We start from the raw sequence: 21614 nt of genomic DNA on the forward strand, positions 1-21614 counted from the left end.
ACCCATCACTTTAGGTGCTCAATTAACTGCAATAGTTATGATAGTAGTTATAAAAGCACAACTAATTTATATTAATATATCCCAAATCAATAAGGATAAATTTGATGGTCAAGAATGCCTACTGGCAGCCATGTAAAACACACCATATAACCGGAAGAGGTGGAAAGGTGATTAACCTTTCCTTAAGTGAGGTCTCGTACGTGGGCAGTACTAGGCAGTCCTTTATTATCCTTCTCCTACCTAGTGATTAATTTAGCACTTACAAGAGAAGCAGAACACAGAGAAATTCACTCAAAATTGATGATGTTCATGTCTTTGAAAGCATCACGAGTTAAAAGTTTATTCAAGTTACTAGGTCAGATGGAAACAAGCAATGTAAACTCGTAAACTTGTAAGTGGGCTGTAGTATCTGAGTGTTTGCTTCCATTTTGTCATGTGTGAAAGGACTATAACATTAGCTCAGCTGTAATTTTGTTTGTATGGAAACTGAATGAACCAAATGATCAATCAATCAAATGTGGTCATAGACTCCTAAAATACAATCTTGGGACATATGGCTGGAGAAATAATTTTTTCTCTTTCCATATCATCTCTCTCTCTGTGTATCTATCTATCTATCTATCTATCTATCTATCTATCTATCTATCATCTATATATCTACACATTTATATAGAGAGAGGAATTTTAATCCAGCAACATAGCTGCTCTAGCAAGGAATCACATCCAAAGACCTTCTAGGTCTGTGTGATCTGGCTGGAATGCAGGAGCACTCTAGATTACAGTATGATGTGTCCAGAATACAGACACGCCTTTAGTACACATCTTTAATCCCAAACAGTGAAGGTAAGGTTAGTTTATAGAAGGTAGCAGCCATGTTTGGAAATTATGTCTAATTGAGAAGCAAAGTGATGAATTAGACAGAGATTTGACAGAATGAGTCAGAGATAGGTTACACCCAACTCTCATGACAACAGGACAGAAAAGAAGGGCTACTTAAGAGAAGGGCAGGGAGAGATAAGAGGGTTTTTGTTGTTGTTTTGTTTTGTTTTTACAGAGAAGCTTTTTGCTGAGAGCTTCTTGTTTTTCTGGGGCAGTTTTACAGAGAGAGGTTGCAGGGAGAACAAGTTAGACACAGATGAAGAGAGAATGAGTCAGAGAATGAGAAGGAGCCAGAAGACTTAAATATATTGCCAATATTAGTTTGAGGCCAAACAGAGCAATTCAGTCAGAAGCCAGTTTGAATCAGTCAGCACAGAGAGGAGTTTGGGCCAGAATAGCTGAGTTGAACCAACCAGTCAGAATTCAAAAAGAACTAGAAAGGCTTGGGAACAGCTCTCATCTCATCCTCTGATCTGAGGAAATAAAAACATTTATATGTATCTATCATCTCTCTCTATCTCTCTATCATCTATGTATCTATCATCATCTATCTCTACCTATCTACCTACCTATCATTCTCTCTTTTACCTATCATTATAACTAATATCTTGAGCAATTAGTGCTTTGAGGCATTTATAAAGAGTAAAAATGAGTATTGGATAGCTGAAATTAGTATGCAGAGGCATGCTATAATCATTGCTTACATGCTTCTAGAAAAATGTTCTGTTTCCAGAAGACTTATAAGCTTTCATCTTAATTCAAAATATATGAGAGTTTAAGTCTAGAAACTCTCTATTGAATAACAGTACAAGAGAATAAGAAAGAAGACAAATGTGGTATCTGTTTCATGTTTGTTTTTAAATCATAAGTAGCCTTTGGTTTTTTGTTTGGTTATTATCTTGAATTATGGCTGACTGAGATCTTCTTATGTCTCTATCTTGCTGTGTTTACTTTTGTGTCATCTTAAAAAAATAATCTAGGAAATGAATGATGCTAACATGAATACTTTTTGTTTATGAATATAGCTTAAGGTTAGAATGGACAAGTATGAACTATTATGCAAAATAAAATTGGTGAGATTATTCAGCTGCCCTTGCTGCTGTAAATATTACATTAAAATTAATGTAAGACTCATGGGCATATTTAGTTGCTTACAGTAGCCTTAAGATTCTACAGTTTAGAACCTTCCCATGCTTGGCCTGTTTCTGACATAGTTGGTATGTCACTCACACTTGCTGTATTTGTTTCTAACCTATAGTGAGGAAAACACTACTGACTTTCTTCCTTACCTGGACTGTACATATTATTGAGTCTGTAAATGAGTTAATGCTATATCATCTCATAAGGGAAAATGATTATTCATTATATTATTGCTATTTGGAGGCAGATGTATTGTAGGTAATTGTGTTTACTTCTGATTAGTTCAAATATATACTCCTCCCAGGTCCTATAAATGAGGGTGATTTGTACTGTGGTAATACATAAAAGTTTTATTATTTATATTATAACCACAGGCTTAGAAATGACAATGAGATTCTTCTTGCATTTTAATCACAGTTATTATTTTTTAATACGAAGCACTCAATTGCATTCTATCCTGATGATCCGAGAAACACTAAAAGAATGGGCCCATTCTTTTACTTACTGAGCACTGCTGAGATAAATCCCTTTTTCATTGTCTAGTGCTCCAGAAATATATTATAGGTGCTTATAAGCTCAAAAGCATACTGACAAGCCTTTATAATGGAACGAGAGGCAGTCAGTAAGATACCAAAGCAACAGCAACCACACATGATATCAACATGCTTAATACATTTGAAACAAGAAGACTTCTTACCTAGCATGCAAACACATTTGACATTCTGATCAGGGTTCTCAAACAAGATTTCGCCACACCTCTGTAAATAGAAATACAGACTTAGTTACTTCAATATTTCAAGTGAGAATTCTCAAGCCAATATATTCATGCAACTGATACCATCGTGATGTTATTCTGCATTTGTTTTCTCTAGTTGCCTGGGCCTAGAGACTTCTGTCATAAAGAAAGACTTTCTTGGGAGAAAAGTCTCTGAGAGGTCAGTCTGGGATCAGCTGCTGCAGTGTGCATCGTGGCTGTGCCAACAGCTAGCTCCCACGAGAAGCCATGGCTTGGAATGAACCTGGTTTCTGACAGTTTTTCATCTCAGGGAAGCAGCCAGTTACCAGGCTGCATAACCCAAGGCCAAGCACTCTCAGAGTTGGTCCTTGTTCAGCACTGACATTGTTCTGATCTACTTACTCTACACACAGACATAGACATTATTGAAGCTGAGTGGCCAATGCTAAGCTTTCTGAGATCAGGAAAAGGACAAATAAGGAAATGAAATAGCAGTGCAGGGCTTTCCTGAGCGCATAGACTCAGGGAGTGATAACTTTCAGGCTTATAGCTTAGTTTTAATTTGCATTTCAAAACTTTTGTGCAAGGCAAACCATAGAAATCCAATCCATTATTTAAAACAGGCCACTTTTGCATGAGTATGGCTGGCAAATGGGATTAGTATCTATGTATATAAATGAACTACCTAAAGCAATGAGAATATAAATAATTTGAGAAAATGAATAAAGGACACAGCAAGTAATTCATAAAGAGAAAATCTGAATGATCAGTAAACACAGAAAATACATTAAACTTTACCAATTTGGGAATAAATAAATTATACTTAAGATAAAGAACTTTTAAAAACTCACTGATTTGACAAAATGTAGAAGTCTGGAAATACTAAATATTTTTAAAAATGCAGACGAATGTGAAGCTTTCCTTTTATAGTTTTGGGGCTAGGGTATAATATAATCGCTGCAGATTAGTAAAATTGTTGGTAAAATCTAGCAAAGTTGAAAAGTTCATACATTGTAATAGAGCAAGTGATTTTGTAGAATTTTAACCAGAGTAATTTTCACATACAACATACGTGTTCTACTTAGAAAAGAGAAATGCCATCTATTAGTTGATTCCTACAATTAAAAATGAAATAGGGCTTCATAAACTCAAAAAGCATATATAACATACAAAGTACTTATATAAAATACATAATAGTCCATTACAGAATAACAAACATACATAATTTTCAAATCACACAAAACTTATACTGAAGTCATAAAAATGTATAACAGAGTGGGGGAGATAACTCAGCGGTGGGAAGCAGTTGCAGTTCAAGAATGAATATCTAAGCTTGAATCCCTAGAACCCACGTAAAGCCAGGCACAGTAGCATGCATCTATAAATCAGTGCTTTTACTGTAGGTTGGGAGGTAAAAACAGCAGAGTACCCAGAAGCCTGTGGGCCAGCTAGCCAGGCATGCACAGTGGTGAACTATGAGACCCTGTCTCAAAACATGGTGGAAAGTTAGGGCCAACACCGAAGTTGTCCTTCAGTGTCTACACACATGCTTCATACACACTTCATACACACACACAAAGGGTAAAAAGAGCTCCTCATATTGTGAAGATGAGAGCATCTAAAATAGCACCATTCCTTTTGAATACATTAATTTACTGAAAAAGCAAAACATGAACTGAATAACAAATGAGACATCAAATATATGGTATGGAGGAGAGATTAGAGAGATAATATGCCAGAGGGCGTACAAGGTTACCAACTTTTTCTATGATTATCTAATCCTTAAATTATTCTTTAAACTTGCTTATACATGGAACATGACAAGAGTGAATTGGCAATCTCCAACATTTCCAATACTAAGTGGCCCTCTGTCCAATGAGGTCTCAGGGAGGCCATTAGTTGATAACTTGTTTTTATCACTTACTAAATTATTTCCCTTTTATTTTTTTTTTTTAAATAAGCTTCACTATTTAGCTCTAAGTCTGGCCTGGCCTAGAACTCTCTGTGTAGATTAGGCTGGTGCTCAACTCGCAGAGGTTCACCTGCCTCTACCTCCTGGGTGCTGGGCTTGGAGGATGAGCCACAATGCCCAGCTTTTTTTCTTTGCTCTGAAGAATGCTGATGCTGTAATAGTGGAATCTGTTTTTCTCTTTCAAAGTTCACAGCTTGGTCAACTTCATTCCCCTGGAGGAAAAAGAACTCAAAAATCCTTCACAGTTGACCATGGAATTCTCAGGTGGGTGAACCAGTTTTTAGGTTCATCTACACTAAGTAGAAGATGGTTAGAGGGTTCACACTTGGGAAAGGAAGAGAGAAGCTGGGGTCAGTCGAAGGCTTCAGGAGTTCACTGGATTCTGAAGGTAAGAGGATGGTAACTGAAGGTAAGGTAAGGTAACTGGAGATGGAGAGTTCAGATCCTGAGCCATCTGCTGACCTGTATCATGCCATTTAATCTCTCCATGCTTCATCTCCTTGGAGGTAACATGGAGATGCTGAAATGTGCCGCCAAGTTAGGCCATGGAGCAAAAGTGTGGATTAATGACCCATGCAGTCTGATTTCACTGTTTGTTCCTGTTTTGTTTGTGTTTTGACAGAGGTTAAGCCCTTTAAAATAGCCAGGATCTATTTTCTGCATCACCTGCCTTTTAACGTGGTATGTTTACAACCCCAAAGAGTTAATCATTATTTCTAGGTGAAAGGTCAGAGATTTCTGAAATGTTTTCAGCTTCTCAGCAGGATAACTCTCTATCAGCATCTTCTCTGGGTTAATGACAAAGCACTGTATGTACACTGCCAAGGGATAGATATTCTTTTATTTTTGGGGACTTCTGCTGCATTGTGGGTAGAGGTTACATAACATCTCATGATTATGATATGCTAAGGAAAGCCTGAGGTGTATGCTGGGCTGTCAGGATCAAACTGGGAGGAACGTTGGAAACTCCCAAGAAGCACGCATTCCCTAACAGCCATGGCCTACCTGGGCTCCCTGACAGACAAGCTCATTACCAAGCAGCAGTGGGGAGGTGCTGTGAACCTTCCTATGAGGATGAGGCCTCCTGCTTCCCTGTCCTTATTTTCACGACAATCTGGACGATGGCCGTGGCACCTTTAGCTAGCTCTTTAGTTGCTTTGGTTTTTCAAAAATTACCTGATGATAGTTTTTAAAGTTTAAAAACAACAGTGCCCAGAAGGGAATTCTTTCCAACACCTTTTCTCATTGACACATAGCATTGTTTACCAGGTCGTCACTGCCAGACTCCTGCTCACCGTGATGACCTACTACTGTAGGAGGTTACTTAGGCTAAGCCACAGTCTCCGACTCTCAGAAAACTGTAGGCTCTGTCACAGGGAAAGGCCCTGTCTGTGTCTTTGCTGGGTTGTGAGGTCTGCAGCCTTCTTCGAAGTTTGATGCTCAAGTCATGTTTGTTGGCACTCCCCATCTGGGCAACTGGATCCTGGATGACTTCTGGTTTTGATCATCAAAATTCTGCCTAATTCTTAGATAGTCCATCTTTGTTTCATTTTCTGTGTCTGAAATAGCAAGATCGTCTTGTTCCTGCCCAAAAATTCCAGTGAAAACTCTCCATAAATACCAGGCATAGCCATTGTGATACCAAACCAAGATGTTGGAGCCACGGTAGCAATAAAGAAATTCCCCTAGCACATGCTTTTTCTCTTTGAGGCACATAGACTGTGCTTCATGGGGACGTATGAGTGTAAGCACATTATCTCCACAGGCCACAAAGAGTCAACCCACTTCATTGTTAGCATCCACCTGCCTCATTCTACCCTCAGTGCTCTTATATGCCAGACCCCTGGGAACTCTTAGGGGTAGACTAAACATGTATTGCTTTGCTAACATCTATTGAGTTTGGGGGCTGGTCATTGCTCTAAGTGTTGTCCAGCTACCATTTCATATGCTCATTATGCTCCTGCAACGGCAGAGGTTTGAGGTGGAGACAAGAACACTCGCTGGAGAACTCTCTCTCCAGTGACCTGGAGTTGGCGTAGACAACCGATTCCTAACCAAGATTTGCGCATTCCAGATCCTGGCTACTTTGTCGTTCCTCACTGCACCGGCTATGTGGACGATGTGTGCAGGCGCTCCCTCTACACGCTCATTAGCTGCTGGCTTTTCGCCAGAGAGCTCGGGCTCTAACCAGACTGACCTGATTGCAAAGCCCGTTGCCACCCCTCTTGTCTCTTCTCTCATCCGAGGTCAAACCTGGTCCCCTAGCTGAGAACTAAGCTGATGTTATCTGCGTCATAGAATCATCTCAAATTAAGTTTTAATTCCGTATAAGCGAGGACGAACTATATTAAAACGTCATGGGCAAGACTGCGAAATAAAATTAAGAATAAACTTTAAACTCATTAATTAACATTCTGTATTCATTCCTCTAGTATTTTTCAGGATGAAAGATAAAGATGTACCTGGAATTTTAGGTCAACATTTTTGTAATCTGTTTTCCAATTAGTATTAGTTAAGAGTTTTGCATATTAAGTTTAAAATTTGACTTTTGTTCAGTGAAGTATTAAAATACTGCATTCACAATAGCCATAATATGGGATGAATGTCAATGGTTGGATGCCTAAAGACAGCGAGACATTTTCCAAAATAGATTATTATTTACCCAGAGAAGGGAGGGAGGTAATCTTATCCTTTGCCACAATGCAGATGAATAGGAGGGTGTTGTGCTAAATGAAATATACTTGGTACAAAAAAAAAACAAATATCATACAACCTCCCTTATATGTGCAATCTGAAAAAGCTGAATTCATGGAAGCAGAGCATAGAAGAGTGGTCACTGGTGGCCAGAGGGGAGGGGGTCAATAGCTACAAGGTTTCACCTGAACAGGGAGAAGAAAATCAAGTATCCTATGTACCACGTGCAATAACAATCATCACAATGTATCATACACTTGCAAACTGGGAAGAGTATATATTTTGTGTTCTTACCACACATAAAACATGGTGTGCGAGGCAATATATCTGCTAATTAGCTTAATTTAGTAACAACTGTACATATTTCAAAGCATTATTTTTGCAATGTTTCTTTCCTCAACTAAAAAGCAACAACACAAAAAAAATCTCAACTTTAAAGCCGATATTCTTTTAAAGTTAAAACTTTTAATTTCCACTAACTAAAATTGTGTATTCCAGTAAAGTATACAATAAAATATGTCTCTTAAATAATTTGTATTTTTTCATTATATTTCTCATAGTTGCAAAATTGACATTAACAGTAATTTTAAAAAACACATTTATGTTTTCAAAAAGTTTCTTTTTCTTAAAGAAAAATTATATCTGATGTAACACTATTAAAATACTGGTTAATGCACTCACTAGAAATCATTACTTGCAGTGACAGGTTCATATTTTGTTCTCAGTTTTTAGCTCATCACTTTCTTAAGCCAATTAATAAATTTTTTTCTTGTTTCAAGTAAGTTTTCATGCGTCATTTTTCTTTTCTGATGCTTGCTATCACTGTCTAGAGAAAGTATCTTCGTATCTCAGAAGGGAGGGGCAGCAGCCAAGCCCTGAAGATGGCGCTGCTCAGTGTGGTTCGGGTCCCTCCTGTCACTGTCAATGCAGTAACAGTTTACTGTAAGACTATACTGTTAAATTCTGTCAGAAAATAACTGAAGGTCGTGATTCTCTGATTCTTGTCCTCCCACGTTTATAGTTTTCTTGCTTTTAGAATGGTTAAATTAAGGGAATTGAGTGTTTGTAAAAATCACCGGACCATCGGGCTACATACAGTGTGAGCCTCCACAAATGACTGCAAACTGGCTCAGCCAGCCATGAGCTCAGTAGGCTGCTCTACCACAACTGGGAGACTGGAGAATGGGCAGGCACCACTGAATTGTTGACTTTAGGAACACAGCAGGTGGCAGTGATCCAGGGCTCACAAAACTTTTGGCACAACAGCTTCTTGAAATCCGTAAAGCCAGTGACTGAATATTGAATGTTACTGTAGAAAAACCCAACATCTCTATGACCATGTTTGGAACACTCAAAAACCAAACAAAATAAAACAAACCCTCAACATAGACCAGGCTCATTTTAGAAAAACAAACAAACAAACAAACATCAAAGCTGAGTTTCCCCAGTTAAAAAACTAACCATGATCAGACCGTTGGGAAGTTGCTGGACTTTGGTGGAAAGAGAATTGTATCTCCTCTGTCCCAAAGGAGCAACAGAGGCAATTTGGAGGGGCCAACGCTCCTTCAGAGGCTGAAGCCTTCACTCCAGCAACCAGTCCGTGTCTAAACACCCATCCTGCAAGTCTGCCATCTAGAGTGAGCGTATAAATGAGACAGATGCCCATGGAGTACTTGGGTTCACATCTGCTTTACTTACTCATTCCCCAGATTCCTACATTTCTAGGGTGGTGACTGATACATGATGCTCACTCACAGCGCTTATGTAATGAAGGGACGACAACTCTTGAATGCAGCTTGGGGGTACCTAATGAGTCAGCATGAGAGGAGGTATGCTGGCTGGTCATTTGTGTTTACGAGTTTATGTGTTTATGAGTGCTGCCATCTAGTTACAGCCACACTTTATGCAGCTGCAATGGGGGTGATGAGGGTTCAAATCCGACCTGAAAGGTTTCCTAACTTGTTGTGGCAGCAAATCCCTGCCATCTCGAAGTTCAAAGAGACAGAGGCAGGAGGAGGATCACAGTCTAGAGACCAACCCTGGCTACACTGAATATTTAAGGTCAGGGGGAACAGCAATGGCGAGGCCCTCTCTCAAAAATTTAAAAGAGGTGATGAAGTAGCTCAGCTGGCGGAGCCCCTACCTAAGAGGTTGAGGCTCTGGGTTCAGTGCTCAGCACCACAAACAAGCAAAGAAACCAACAAACCATAAACCCTAGACAATTCCGGTTTGCTTCCCATCTCACAGTTTCCCAAAGCAGAGAACAGAATGGTACTCATTAATGTCTAGTTCCATAGAAGGCAGGTGTGGAGCAGACATGTCTTAAGTCTGAAGAACATTCATGAAGCATGCCTTCTATGGAGACTGAACTCCTAAAAGGGGGTACAAGGGTTGGGTGCTTGGAACCCATTAGTGTCTCCCAAATAAGTGAATGAGTAAATGACTATGAGAATAAGACATTGGTAGAGTGCCGAGTTTGTGCAAGCACTGCCTTGTGAATGTGGGTACCTATGTCTCGTCCTCTTAGGACATCAGAATAGCCACAGTGAGGAGCGGCCTCGGTTATGGCACCCAACCCTGATGGGCTGTCAGAAAAAGCTTCACTTCAGGAAAAGAGGTGAGCCTGTGGCCGGACGTGGAAGGTAATAAAGAGTTAGCTATCCAGAGATCCCCCCGCCCTCCCCATCACAGGGGAAGAAGCCTGAGCAAAGCTTGTAGAATCAGATGCATAGTCTCCAAAGACTGGGGTAAAACCACGGTGCGTCTCAGTAGAGGGCTTAATGAAATGAGTAGCCGTGAGTGAGACTGCAGCAAGGTTGTAGTGAATTGAAAGCTGTTCTGGGATGGGAGGAAGGCTTGCTTCTGGGCGTGGGAACTTAATGAATTCTTTTCATTTTGTAATAAGCAATTATAATTTAATGGCATCAGATATCCCTCACCAATGGGATTGCCTGCAATCTTTTTGCTTATTTTTACCTCAAAGAAGGTACTGGAGCCTGAGGTGTCCCTTATTCCATTTTTCTTGAATTATTTCACTGAATGGTTATAGCCTAAAGGGCTCTCCAGCCACCCAGGGCAAAGCTTATTCAAGGCAGACTGCCACTGCTGTGGAAGCCATTAGCGCCTTGTGTGGAGGCATGTCAGTTTCTCTGCTCCAGGAAGATATGTTTTCAGGGTCTCCTTCTTTACAGTGGCTCAAGTCCACAGCTTTTTGCTCAGCCCCACCTACTGCGTGGGTGGCGCAGCCAGGCCTTCATCTCCCAATTCTGTGGCAGCCCTCAGCACTTTGGTACCAGAGGCCAACAGATTTGGAACTAGGGCAGATTTCATTCCAGGCTTGTGTTTTCCTTCCTTAAGCTTTTCCAGCGAAACAGCAGATTTCATCCTATTGCAGGCTGTTAAAACGTCAGACTAATAAGTTTTCAACAATCTGTCAGTGCAGATCTCCAGCAACAAGCTGGCATTGCTTTTGGATCCTGGCCTCGTGGTCCAACCCAACCTCAGCCAGTCAAAATAAGAGACACAACAGCAAAAGGGAGAGAGAGAGAAAAAAAATCAGATAATCACCCAAAGCCAAGCAGAAATTCTTAACAAATCCATTGTTGCCAATTGCCAAGAGCAACTCTGTGGTCTACCTAACCTGGCGTGACCTTCAGGAAGGGCCGTCTCTCCAAAAGCTCTAATTAGCTATGGTCAGGAGTGACTTGAAAAATATTAATGTCATTGCTATTGGGAAATGAGCCTACCTGCTTTTAACAGCTTTGTTTTTTCCTTCAGTCAAAGAACAAAATGTTAGCTCAATGGCGTATGCTTTCTATTAGAGAATGGCCAGCAGCAGCCATCTCCAGAGAGCTGCTCTGCATTTTATTACAGACCCCTATTTTTAAATGTTTAAAAACTACTTATTAAGAACCAAAACTTGGAAAACCTGCTTTCAGCAGGGGATGGGGAGAGAGAGAGAGAGAGAGAGAGAGAGAGAGAGAGAGAGAATATCAAGTTACTAAGCAAACGTCCAGAATGAACTGTTTTGTCATTCTGACCCCAGGCAGTAGCAGACAGCAGAATGGCCGCGTCCTTCTGTTAGACCTCCTTCAGGGAGATGCCGGGGTCAGACGGCACACAGGGTTGGAAGCTGGCATGCGCCGAAATGCACACTGAAAACTGCTGCTTTCACCATGTCAGTGACATGACTCTAGCCTCTAGGCAAGCATAATTCTAGCAAAACTGCACCTGAAGATCCGAAGCATAGCTAGGACGTCTCAAGCGTATCCAGCTATTGCAACCGGGTAGACATCTGGGTGCAGCTGTTTTGGGAAGAATCCTGATAGGAGCTCTGAAGAATACTGTATATTCAGATACAAATCCACAAACCGCAAATCTGAACGGTGAAAACCCCGAGACTTTCGCAATCCAGTCTCACCTTCTATTTATCATCTTAGACCCCCAAGGGCTGATAACTAGCCGTAGTCATAAATGTTGAATGTGGACAGAGTGAGAAACAGTGGAAGAAACAGCAAGAATGATAGGAAAACAAGTAAGTAAATGTAATGAGAACCGCTTAGCACGGTGGGGTTCAAATCCCAAACCCGGGCCTTATTGGTTGTGTGCTCTGTGCACCCTTTGGCTTCTGTGTTTGAGTCTCATTGTGGAGGGGAGGGGAGGACAGTGCTCACCCTGATAATGACATATGTGGTAGTTAGAGTGAAAATGGTCCCATAGGCTCCTGTATTGGAATCCTTGGTCCCCAGCTGATGAAACTGGTAGGGACTGAGAGGTGTGGCCTTGTTGAATGAGGTGTGTCACTGGGGCTGGGGAAGGCTGAGGTCTTCAAAAGCCTGCATCTATTCTAATTAGCATTGCCTCTCTTCCCTGTTCTTCTGGGTCAGAGGTGAGCTCTCGGCTACTGTGTCGGTGTCAGGCCTGCCTGCCCTCTGCCACGCTCGCCACTGTGGGAATCATGTACTTTCATTCTCTGGAACCAGGAGCTGCCCACACTAAATGCTTTCTTTGATGAATTGTGGTGTTTTGTCACCAGTAGAAAAGTAAGTCAGTGGACAAGCAGTTCATCCACTCTACGATATGTAACGCGGCCTTTGTGAACGTGAGTCTGTGGAGGAAAAGAGGGAGGTATAATGTACACCCCCTTGGTGGTCCAGTGCGTGACTGGTGGAGTACAGTTCCTTCATCAGTCACCGGGCCGGTGAGGAGATGCACTTCGCTCCTGTCATGAAGGAGAACACGAGCTCAGAGGAGGAAAACCTGTGAAGCTAAAGGTCCATAGAGCAGCGGTGAGTGGGGAATGGTTGGAGTTGGCCATCTTCCTCACGTATCCTTGTCCTTGCCCTTGAGAAAGGGTAAAGGACCTACATGAGTGAAGGATCTAAATGACCTTCATAGGCGGTCAAATTGGCCATATCCTGATGGGCATGGAAAGACTTCTAAAAGATTGCATAAAGATAAAGGAGAGAAGGAGCAATGCTAAGCTACTTCTCAGTTGAGACTGAATCACAAGATAAACTGGGAAGGTGTTTATTCGAAGCAACCTAATTATAGACGCAAAAATCTAAAGGTGATTGAAGAAGTGAAGGTGGCAGGACTGTCCAGACCATGGAGGACCCCACTTAATGAAGTCGCTGTTAAGTCACAGACCTTCTGCTCCAGGCAGTAGGGTGTTCCCAACAGAGAGTGCCGTATAACAGCCATGCTTGCTGACCAAAGCTATTGTCCTGTTATTGACATGCTTTTGGGCAGGAAAATGTCCTGTTAACTGTGGCACCATCTTTTTATTGAATTCTATGACATTATCCTTGCCATCCTTAATGCTCATAGTTGTGACAATCAGCAAACCTTGGCAGTGACTCCAGAACAGCTCTCCCCTTCTGACACATTCCCAAAGGGTTCACAGTCAGACTTCTTTTTTTTTTTAAAGTTTAGTAAATGTACATAGTCTTTAAAAATAGGAGATCATAGAAGTGAGAATGTTTTTTAGAGTTTCATGTCTAGCATGAATGTAGCATGAAGACCACAGCCTTCAAAATCATGCATAGGGTAAAGACTGAGGCTGAACAGAGGGATCAAAGTCAAACATGGACCCCAGAAGACAGGACAAATAGGGCGGGGGAACAGAACTGCATCATTAGTCCTTAGAAAGGCAGTTCTTCCTCAAGAACTTATAAAAGAGCATGCTGTATTTCAGGCAAACCGTTCCTTTACTCACTTATTAACCAGAGAGAGAGAGAGAGAGACAGAGACAGAGACAGAGACAGAGACAGAGAGACCAAGAAAGAGAGACAGAAAGACACAAAGAGAAACAGATAGAGAGAGACAGAGAGGTGGAGTTGGGAACCGTAATGGCCCTCCATGTGTTTGCCCATCCCCGGCAGAAGAAGGAGTGTAGCCGCTCCTCAGAGGGTGTCTCTGCTGCCCTGGAGCACCAACACAGTGAGTATCTAGAATCCCCACCTTTCTGTCTTCCCTCTGGTGCCAACAAATAAGAACTGACAATTGCTACACAACAAATGTGTATTCATAATTGCTGTGCTCCAGCCCTCTATCTGGCCAGAGTATGTAAGCTCCAGACCTCGCCTTTCTTTATTTACTCTGCAATTTTCAAGCTACTTTATGAGGCTTTGCAGATGGCAGAAGCTTACTAGATAATATCAGCAATATCCCCAAATCTTTGCAGAGGCGTCACGATCCAGAGACTCGTGGGACCCCGTCCAGACTGCAACTGAATGGATATTTACTCAGGACAAAGGAGTAGTTATAACGGGCTCCTTGCAGCCCAGTACCACAATGTTTCTGTACATAAACCAACAATTAAATGTAATCCTATATACTTACAGTTTTAAAAGAAATTCAAACCAGTGCTTGGCACTAAATAAGCCAGCCCTAGAGAAAATGACTTCCAGAACATCAAGCCAACATGTGAACACAGGACCTCTGAGCCACAAAGGGACACACACAGGCTTTTCCACAGGGAAGAGGGCTTGTTGTGTAACTATTCAGGAGGCCAAAGTCTCAGACATTCCCGAGGACAATTAAAAAGCGATTACTGGTCCAATCATATTGGCCATCCCAAAAGGACAGCTTTGAGACACAGATTTGGCCTGAAGCAGAGATATCTATAAATTCTGCTTGCAATCAGGCCCCAGCTAGAGCTGAAAAAATCCAGTATGGTAGAGAAATGACTGAATGATTTCATGAGCTCCGAGTGATCATGAAATATTGGATATTTTGCAAATAGTTATACTCTGCCTTGATATTACACATTTAACCCTGCCACACGCTTTGACAAAAGCAACACTTGAAAGACAGCTCATCTTGGCTCTCCTCATTACTGAGGAGGGAGTTTTCTCTAAATTATCTCCAACACCAGATGAAAGTCCACAGTATCTTACATACTCAGTGAACACTGCTCAACAGACTGAATGTCAGGGCCGGCTCAAAAACACACCGACTCATTCATCGTCACATGCTGGTCATGTTAACAACTACAAGATGGTGGGACTCAACAGACAAAAAAGATTTTGTGTGTGTATGTATATGTACGTGTGTGTATGTGTATTTGTATGTATGTATGTATGTGTATGGTGTATGTTTGTGTGTATTGTATAAACATGTGTACATGTGTGTATGTGTGTATGTGTATGTATATGTTTGTTTGTGTGTATATGTGTGTACATATGTGTGTTTGTGTGTATGTATGTGTACACATGTGTGTATATGTATGTGTGTGTATGTATATATGTACACGTGTGTGCTTGTGTGTCTGTATGTGTATGTATGTGTGTGCTTGTGTGTGTGCGTGCATGCTCACGAGTGCTCTGGTGACTGAACCAGGCAGTATCAGGCAAGCACCCTGCTACAGCGGTGCAGTCACAGCAGAGTCACGCCAGTGTGTTGCCATGAATCTTCTGAGAAGTGGCTACACATGGCATGTACTGTGTGCCATAGGTGGAGTCCCCTATGAGGGCAGACACTTCTCAAAGTGTTATACTTTGGAATATAATTCTCTCTGGAAAGCCCCCACACCCGTGTGTGTGTCTCTCTGCTCCCAGCCCCCTACAGATTATATATATATACATAATTTAATTATATATATTATATATATATAATATATATAATTAAATTATATATGTAATTAAATTTTATATATAATTTATATATATGCAATTTGAAGACTAATGAATTAATAAAGTGGGATTTATGTGCATTATTTCATTTCTAAATCTCATAGCCATTTTTTTAAATGGCAAACAATATAAAAATGAAACAAAGAAACAAGATTTGTTCTAAATGGTCAGAATTCACACCAGGAAAACAGTGGCGACATCTCTTTGACCCAGCAGACATTTCAATTATTTGAGTAGATGGTTGTACAAGGGTCTCTTGGGACTTGCTTGTAAGTCCTGTTTGTGTTGCGAGTTCTCACTTTAGCCATTTTTCTGCCCCAAGACACTCTGTGTACTCTGTGTAAGCAGGGAAGATTATTGATTTAAATGTGAATTTTTATTAGTATTCATATTCTTGTGGGAAAACTTAGTAATGAGAATATAAATGCCAAAGAGACTGAGCATCAACAGAGATAGAAGAAGATGATCCTGTCATTGATTTATCTCTAAGTTGTGAAGACTCGGCTATGGGCAAATTTAGTTCTTGGGGGTCAGAAAGTTATAGGATCTAGAGAGAGCTCTCTTTAAGAAAAGGAGAAGAAGTGAGTAGGCACAAGAGCAACAGGGTCATGGAAAATATCGATGAACTTGATGGTAAAATTTAGGAATCCTGATGATCATATTTTGTCAGCTTGATTGGCTCTGGGATTAACTAAGGCACAACTTCCAGGTGAGTTGGTGACGGTATTTCTGGGGGATCAGCACCTTCCAACAGTGGCCCAGACACAATGACGCTCAAGGGAAAGGCAGAGCTGTGTTTGCCTGCCCACTTTAATTCCCTGCTGGTGAGTGCATCTGCTTTCTTGAGGCTGCTGCTGTTGCCATCTCTCACTGATGTTGGAAGCTGCTGCTTCAGCCTTCTAGTGTAAGACCAGCCATTCTTCTTCAGGTCATATTGGAACTGCTAGGAATGGCAGACTTTGCTGAGGTTTTCAGCTTCTTCAGTTTACAGAAAGTCTCTCTTATACTATGGACCCTATATTCCATCCTCTGAGCCAACCTGATAAAGTTCCTCTCTAATATTTATTCACTCTATCAGTTCTGTTCCTTTACCATGACTAATATACTCTCCAAAGTTACTGTAATTTATGTGTGCTATAGTACATGTACATACTATACATTTAACATATTCCTCTCCACACTCTTCAACAATCTCTTCAGCCGCTTTCTACTCTAATTTAAAAAAATTCCTTAGACCATTCTGCATGCAGTTCTAATTTATTTTTACACCCCACTCTGACTCTGGAATAGGGTATATACTATGGTATATACTATGGTATATCCGTGTTTCCGTCAAAGGTAATAAAATATTTAGTAAGCACCCATTTTAAAGCCTTATTATTACAGTGCTTTCTTCTACAGGAATTTTGTGTTTGATGCCCATGTTTCTTGGTGATATACATGTTTTTATTGTACAGAGATCACTACGCTACACACACACACACACACACACATACATCTGCATACATGTATACTGCAAAGGGTTTGAACCTAAGTGAAAGCATTCAAAAAAACCCTCAACATATTCTCCCAACAGCATGCAGTATACAGTACTGAGGTCATTGTGGAATTATGCTCAGGGCTCACTTGTTCTCAAGAGGGTGGCTGGTCATATCTGCCATACTCTATCTTGTTGTGATTCCAGAAGGAAAGGTGTGAGCACCGCTACTTATTTATTTTTACAAATGGAAATATTTAGCCTTTGGAATCAGGAAGTAACATCCAGGGTCTGTTGGCCCCTCGACCCTCGTACCTTCACTGTCACCGATGCCAACATTCTTTCGAAGCCCTTCGTCCACAAAGCATTTCTTCGTCTCATTCCCAAGAGTATTTCTTTTAGTTTTTTCCCCCCTAAAATGAATCATCACAATATTGCATGGCCTTCTCACTGTTGCCTATTATAACCACTTCTCTGGTACTTTACATGATATCTTCTACATCAGTGAAGCAAGAATTATCATTAAAGAAAAAAAAACCATTTAGTTGAAATTAATAAATAATGGTTTAAGACTATGAAATTTGGTTCAAAATAAAGTTCAAAGATCATACCGTGGTTGTGTTTTGTCAGTTAACTGATTATTGGATATACATGTTTGTTACATGAAATAGTTATTCTTTTATTAGTTTGTTTTAAAATTGTGACCCACGTGTTACTTTTACATTTTAAAAGGAATGGAATGTCTTTCCTCTTGCCTTTAGCAGAATGCAAACTGTTTAATGTAAGAAGGTAAGAAAAATCAATGTATTAAAAGTAGGAGCTGCAAATATGTGGTTAGTTGAGCTGGTAACAACACTTTCTCACAAGGGAACAGTTCTTCCTTATCTGTCCTTCCAGCTAACACTTTGACATCACCTCGTCCTCCTGGGAGCTTTCTTGAGCTACAAAACTCTGTTCAGAGCCTCTTCTAAGACTCTCATTGTACTCAAGGTAGTACTGACTACAGTATCAATGATAACTATATAATTTTCTAATGGAGTCATCTCATCATTTGCTTACATTTGTTCTAGAACCCTTGTGGATACCCAAGACCGAAGATATTCAAATCCTTTACCTGAATTATTTGTACATAGATTCATGTACTAATCTTATATACTTGGCATAATCTCTAGATTACATATAATACTTAACACTGTAAATAGTGGTAATGCTTTAAAACTCTGTACATGTTCAGTACAGATACAACATTTAAGGAGTGTCTTCTGCAGTTGGAACAATAACAGTGGATGTGGAGGCCCTGATTTTACAAAGCTCAGGGGAAGGCTCTAACTTACTGTCAGTTATTTTCCTGCTGTCTTACAAAATGCATCACACTTAGTGGGCACCCAGTAAGTGTTTGCTGGATGAATAAAAGAAGAACAGTGTTAGGAAGATGTGTGATAACCACAAAATAACCTTAGCAATCTAAGGGTAATCAAAAACAGTGTTGAGTATCTACATTAGGAAAACAAATCTAGATGTAAAACAACATGTTTTATTGATACTCTTTTTGTGCAAGTTTTTGTATTGCTGGAAAAGAGGCTTTTTGAACCGTGTCAGTCAGAAGCATACACCAACTGTTTCTGACTTGTGCTGCCGAGTGTTGTTGGAAAAGAGTAAGATCTCACACATGGGAGCTTTCTAAACTTGCCTGAAGATAAGTCACGTACCTAAGGCTCCGGGGACATTGTGGAAGAAGGGTAAGAAAGAATGTAAGAGTCGGAGGATGGGGAGTTTATGTGTCCTGCTAGTGTCAGAAGCTACACTGGGAAGTCTCACCAACATAGGTGCCAAACATGAGCTGAGCAAGGATGATGCCAACAGACATTCTAAAGCGGACAGAGGAAAGCCGAAACGGCCTCAACCCTACACAAAGAATTACAGGCAAGTAAGGAACGCTGAGAGTGCACACAAGTTGCTCATCTGGTATCAAATGGTTAGCCCTGAAAACATACATACAAGTAATATTACACAGACTGGGTGGGCTATGCTTAGGTATTTAGGAGTATATATGTGCATACATATACATATAGGCACGTGATAACAATTAATGATAGAGGAAGCAATGAATATGAAAGAGAGCAAGAAGGGCTGTTTAGGAAGGTTTGGAGGAAGGAAAGGGGGAAATAATCTAATTATATTATAATCTCGAAAATAAGAAATGTTTTTTAAGGTTTGACATAAAGCACATTGAATCTCTAACTCTGGGGCCATGAAGGTTGTTCAGTATGTTAATTTGTTAAAACGGGTGCTCCCAGGCCAAGAGAGAAGATAAGGACTCAGGATTTTAAACACCTGGGACTTTAAACAACTGTTCTTTGCTGTGACTTAAAGGCAGGCTGGTGAGGGAGACACTGTGTGTAAAAGAGTGGGGCCTGGGTTCGTTCTAGATTCAGTTCTGACCTTCAGAACATTTCTTGTCACTTGTGAGACTCCGTTTCCTCGCTGTCAAGGTGAGAGACTGGTAGTCACTTTTAACTTCGTAGGTTCTAAGGTATCTGGTTTTTATAGACGGATCTTATTATGAACACGGTCTAGGGTCTAGCGGTGGGCAAAGAGTGGACTCTCGTGCAGGTCCAGTCCCAGGGACTTGGCTCTGTAATGGAGGCCGACCTTTCACCATGCATGGTGCTTCAGCTCCACAGCTAATTACATTTATTCTAGTGTTCTTTTTAACAATGTTTTTCTCATTTTCACATTGGTAGCTGGAGCTTGAACCCAGGGCAACCCCTCTAGCACTGAGCTACATCCCTGGCCAGCTAGTGTTTCTTTTTTTTTTTTTTTAATTAAAAAAATCTACTGCACAAGAGTTTTATATACATATATAATATGTTTTGGTCAGTTCCATCCCTGTCCTGTTTCCTTCCCCCAATTCTTCCCTTGTTCATGTCCACTATTTTCCCTCCTCCTCCTCCTTCTTCTCTCCCCGCCCCAGAGTGTACTCTGCAGTGACCAGTGTGCATGTATAGGGCCATCTGCTGGAGCCACAGGCAGCTTCTCAGAAACCACACCCCTGAACGGACTCTCCGTGTCCTAGCAGTCATCAGTCACCAATAGCTTCTTACCCAGGGGGCAATCTGATGGCCCCTTCCTTTACCCACACTAGGATTTTGTCTGGCTTGGTCCTGCCCAGGTCTAACGCTGCCGTCATAACTGCTGTGAGCTCATGTGTGCCGTGTCTGGAGGATAGTGTTTACACGTAACCCTCCATTACCTCTGGCTCTCCCAGTCGTTCTGCCCTCTATTCTGCTGTGATCTCTGAGCCTTGGGAGAGAGTGTGACACAGATGTCCCGGTTAGGGCTGACTGCTCCCGTGGAAGTGTTTGCTTACTTCCTTTTGCAGACTTGGTCACAAGGGAAGTATGTCAAGCATACAACAAACAAATCAAGAAGGTTAGGAGCAGTAGGCTCCTGTATGAACACACGGCTAATTCTTTTTAAAAGAATAATTCTAAGGTAAGGAATAACAACCAAAATTAGTTAGGAAAAGGAGTCTGAGTATTCATCTCAGAGACTAGATGGATAGTGTGCAGAAATCATATATCTGTAACACAAAGGAAAAGTTTCAACGATTTTGTAAAAACACTTCTGATCTGTCCAGATTTTATAGTTAAGAAAAGTAGTCTTAAGACCCTATCAACTAAATTTCTCCTTGCCAGATGAGTAAAATCAAAGCCAAACAGTCTCACAGACCACAAGCCTATTGCACATTTATAAACATGCCGAAGAGAGCTGCTTAGGGACACAGCCTGACCCCTAACCACATTCTATTACAGGTTGTGGGCGTTGGTGAGGCGGTCTAGGATGAAACCTCAGTCCACCTTAGACAGATAGAGACTTCTCAAAAACACACTCTGTTCAAAAATTGATGGACACACACAAACCGCTGAAGACAAGAAACGCCGGAGTCCAGCCAGGCTCCATCTGGATATAATATAATCCAGTGGAATGATAACAAAATATTATTTTTGGATTATGCTTTTGTGTGTTTTATGTGGTATTTCGCTGCCATCTGAGGACTCTTCTGTTAGTTTGTTAGAAAATACTCACTGTTGATATTAATTCTCTCTTCCAAAACACATCTTATTAATAGCCTGCTTTTTTCCCCTTTCTTTTTTGGGGGATGGTGGGGTAGTTTTGCATTTAAGACCTCACACATCCTAGGTAAGTGCTCTGCCACTGAAGCTCTAGTCCCAGCCCCACTTAACTTGCTTCATGCAGACAGCAGTTTACTTCCTTTGGAGTTTCGCTTTATACTCAGTGACAGAAATTCAGTGTGTGTGTTAAGTCACTGTCTGTGCATGTGTGTTTCTGTGTGTGAGCGGTGTGTGCCTGTGTGTGTATGTCTCTGTGTGTGGTATGTCTGTGTCTGTGTGTGTTCATGTGTATGTATGGTGTTTGTCTCTGTGTGTGTGGTATGTCTGTGCTTGTGTGTCTGGTGTGAGTCTGTGTGTGTGTGTGTGTGTGGGTGTGTGTGTGTCCTCTCACACATGTACAAAGAGAGCAGGCAGCCTTCTCCTTGGCAGGTGCAGTGTGTGCCCT

General features: G+C 41.0%; 1 protein-coding gene across 1 annotated transcript in view; it reads right to left on the reverse strand.

The window, feature by feature from the left end:
* Pde7b (phosphodiesterase 7B) overlaps window positions 1-21614 on the reverse strand; it is a 304571-nt gene that overhangs the window by 206756 nt on the left and 76201 nt on the right. Inside the window, exon 2 of the mRNA XM_021647353.2 lies at window positions 2717-2777. Within this exon, the coding sequence (XP_021503028.1) occupies window positions 2717-2777 (61 nt within the window). The remainder of the gene's footprint in view (window positions 1-2716; window positions 2778-21614) is intronic.

Source organism: Meriones unguiculatus, chromosome 20, assembly GCF_030254825.1.
Source record: "Meriones unguiculatus strain TT.TT164.6M chromosome 20, Bangor_MerUng_6.1, whole genome shotgun sequence".
Taxonomy (NCBI): Eukaryota; Metazoa; Chordata; class Mammalia; order Rodentia; family Muridae; genus Meriones; species Meriones unguiculatus.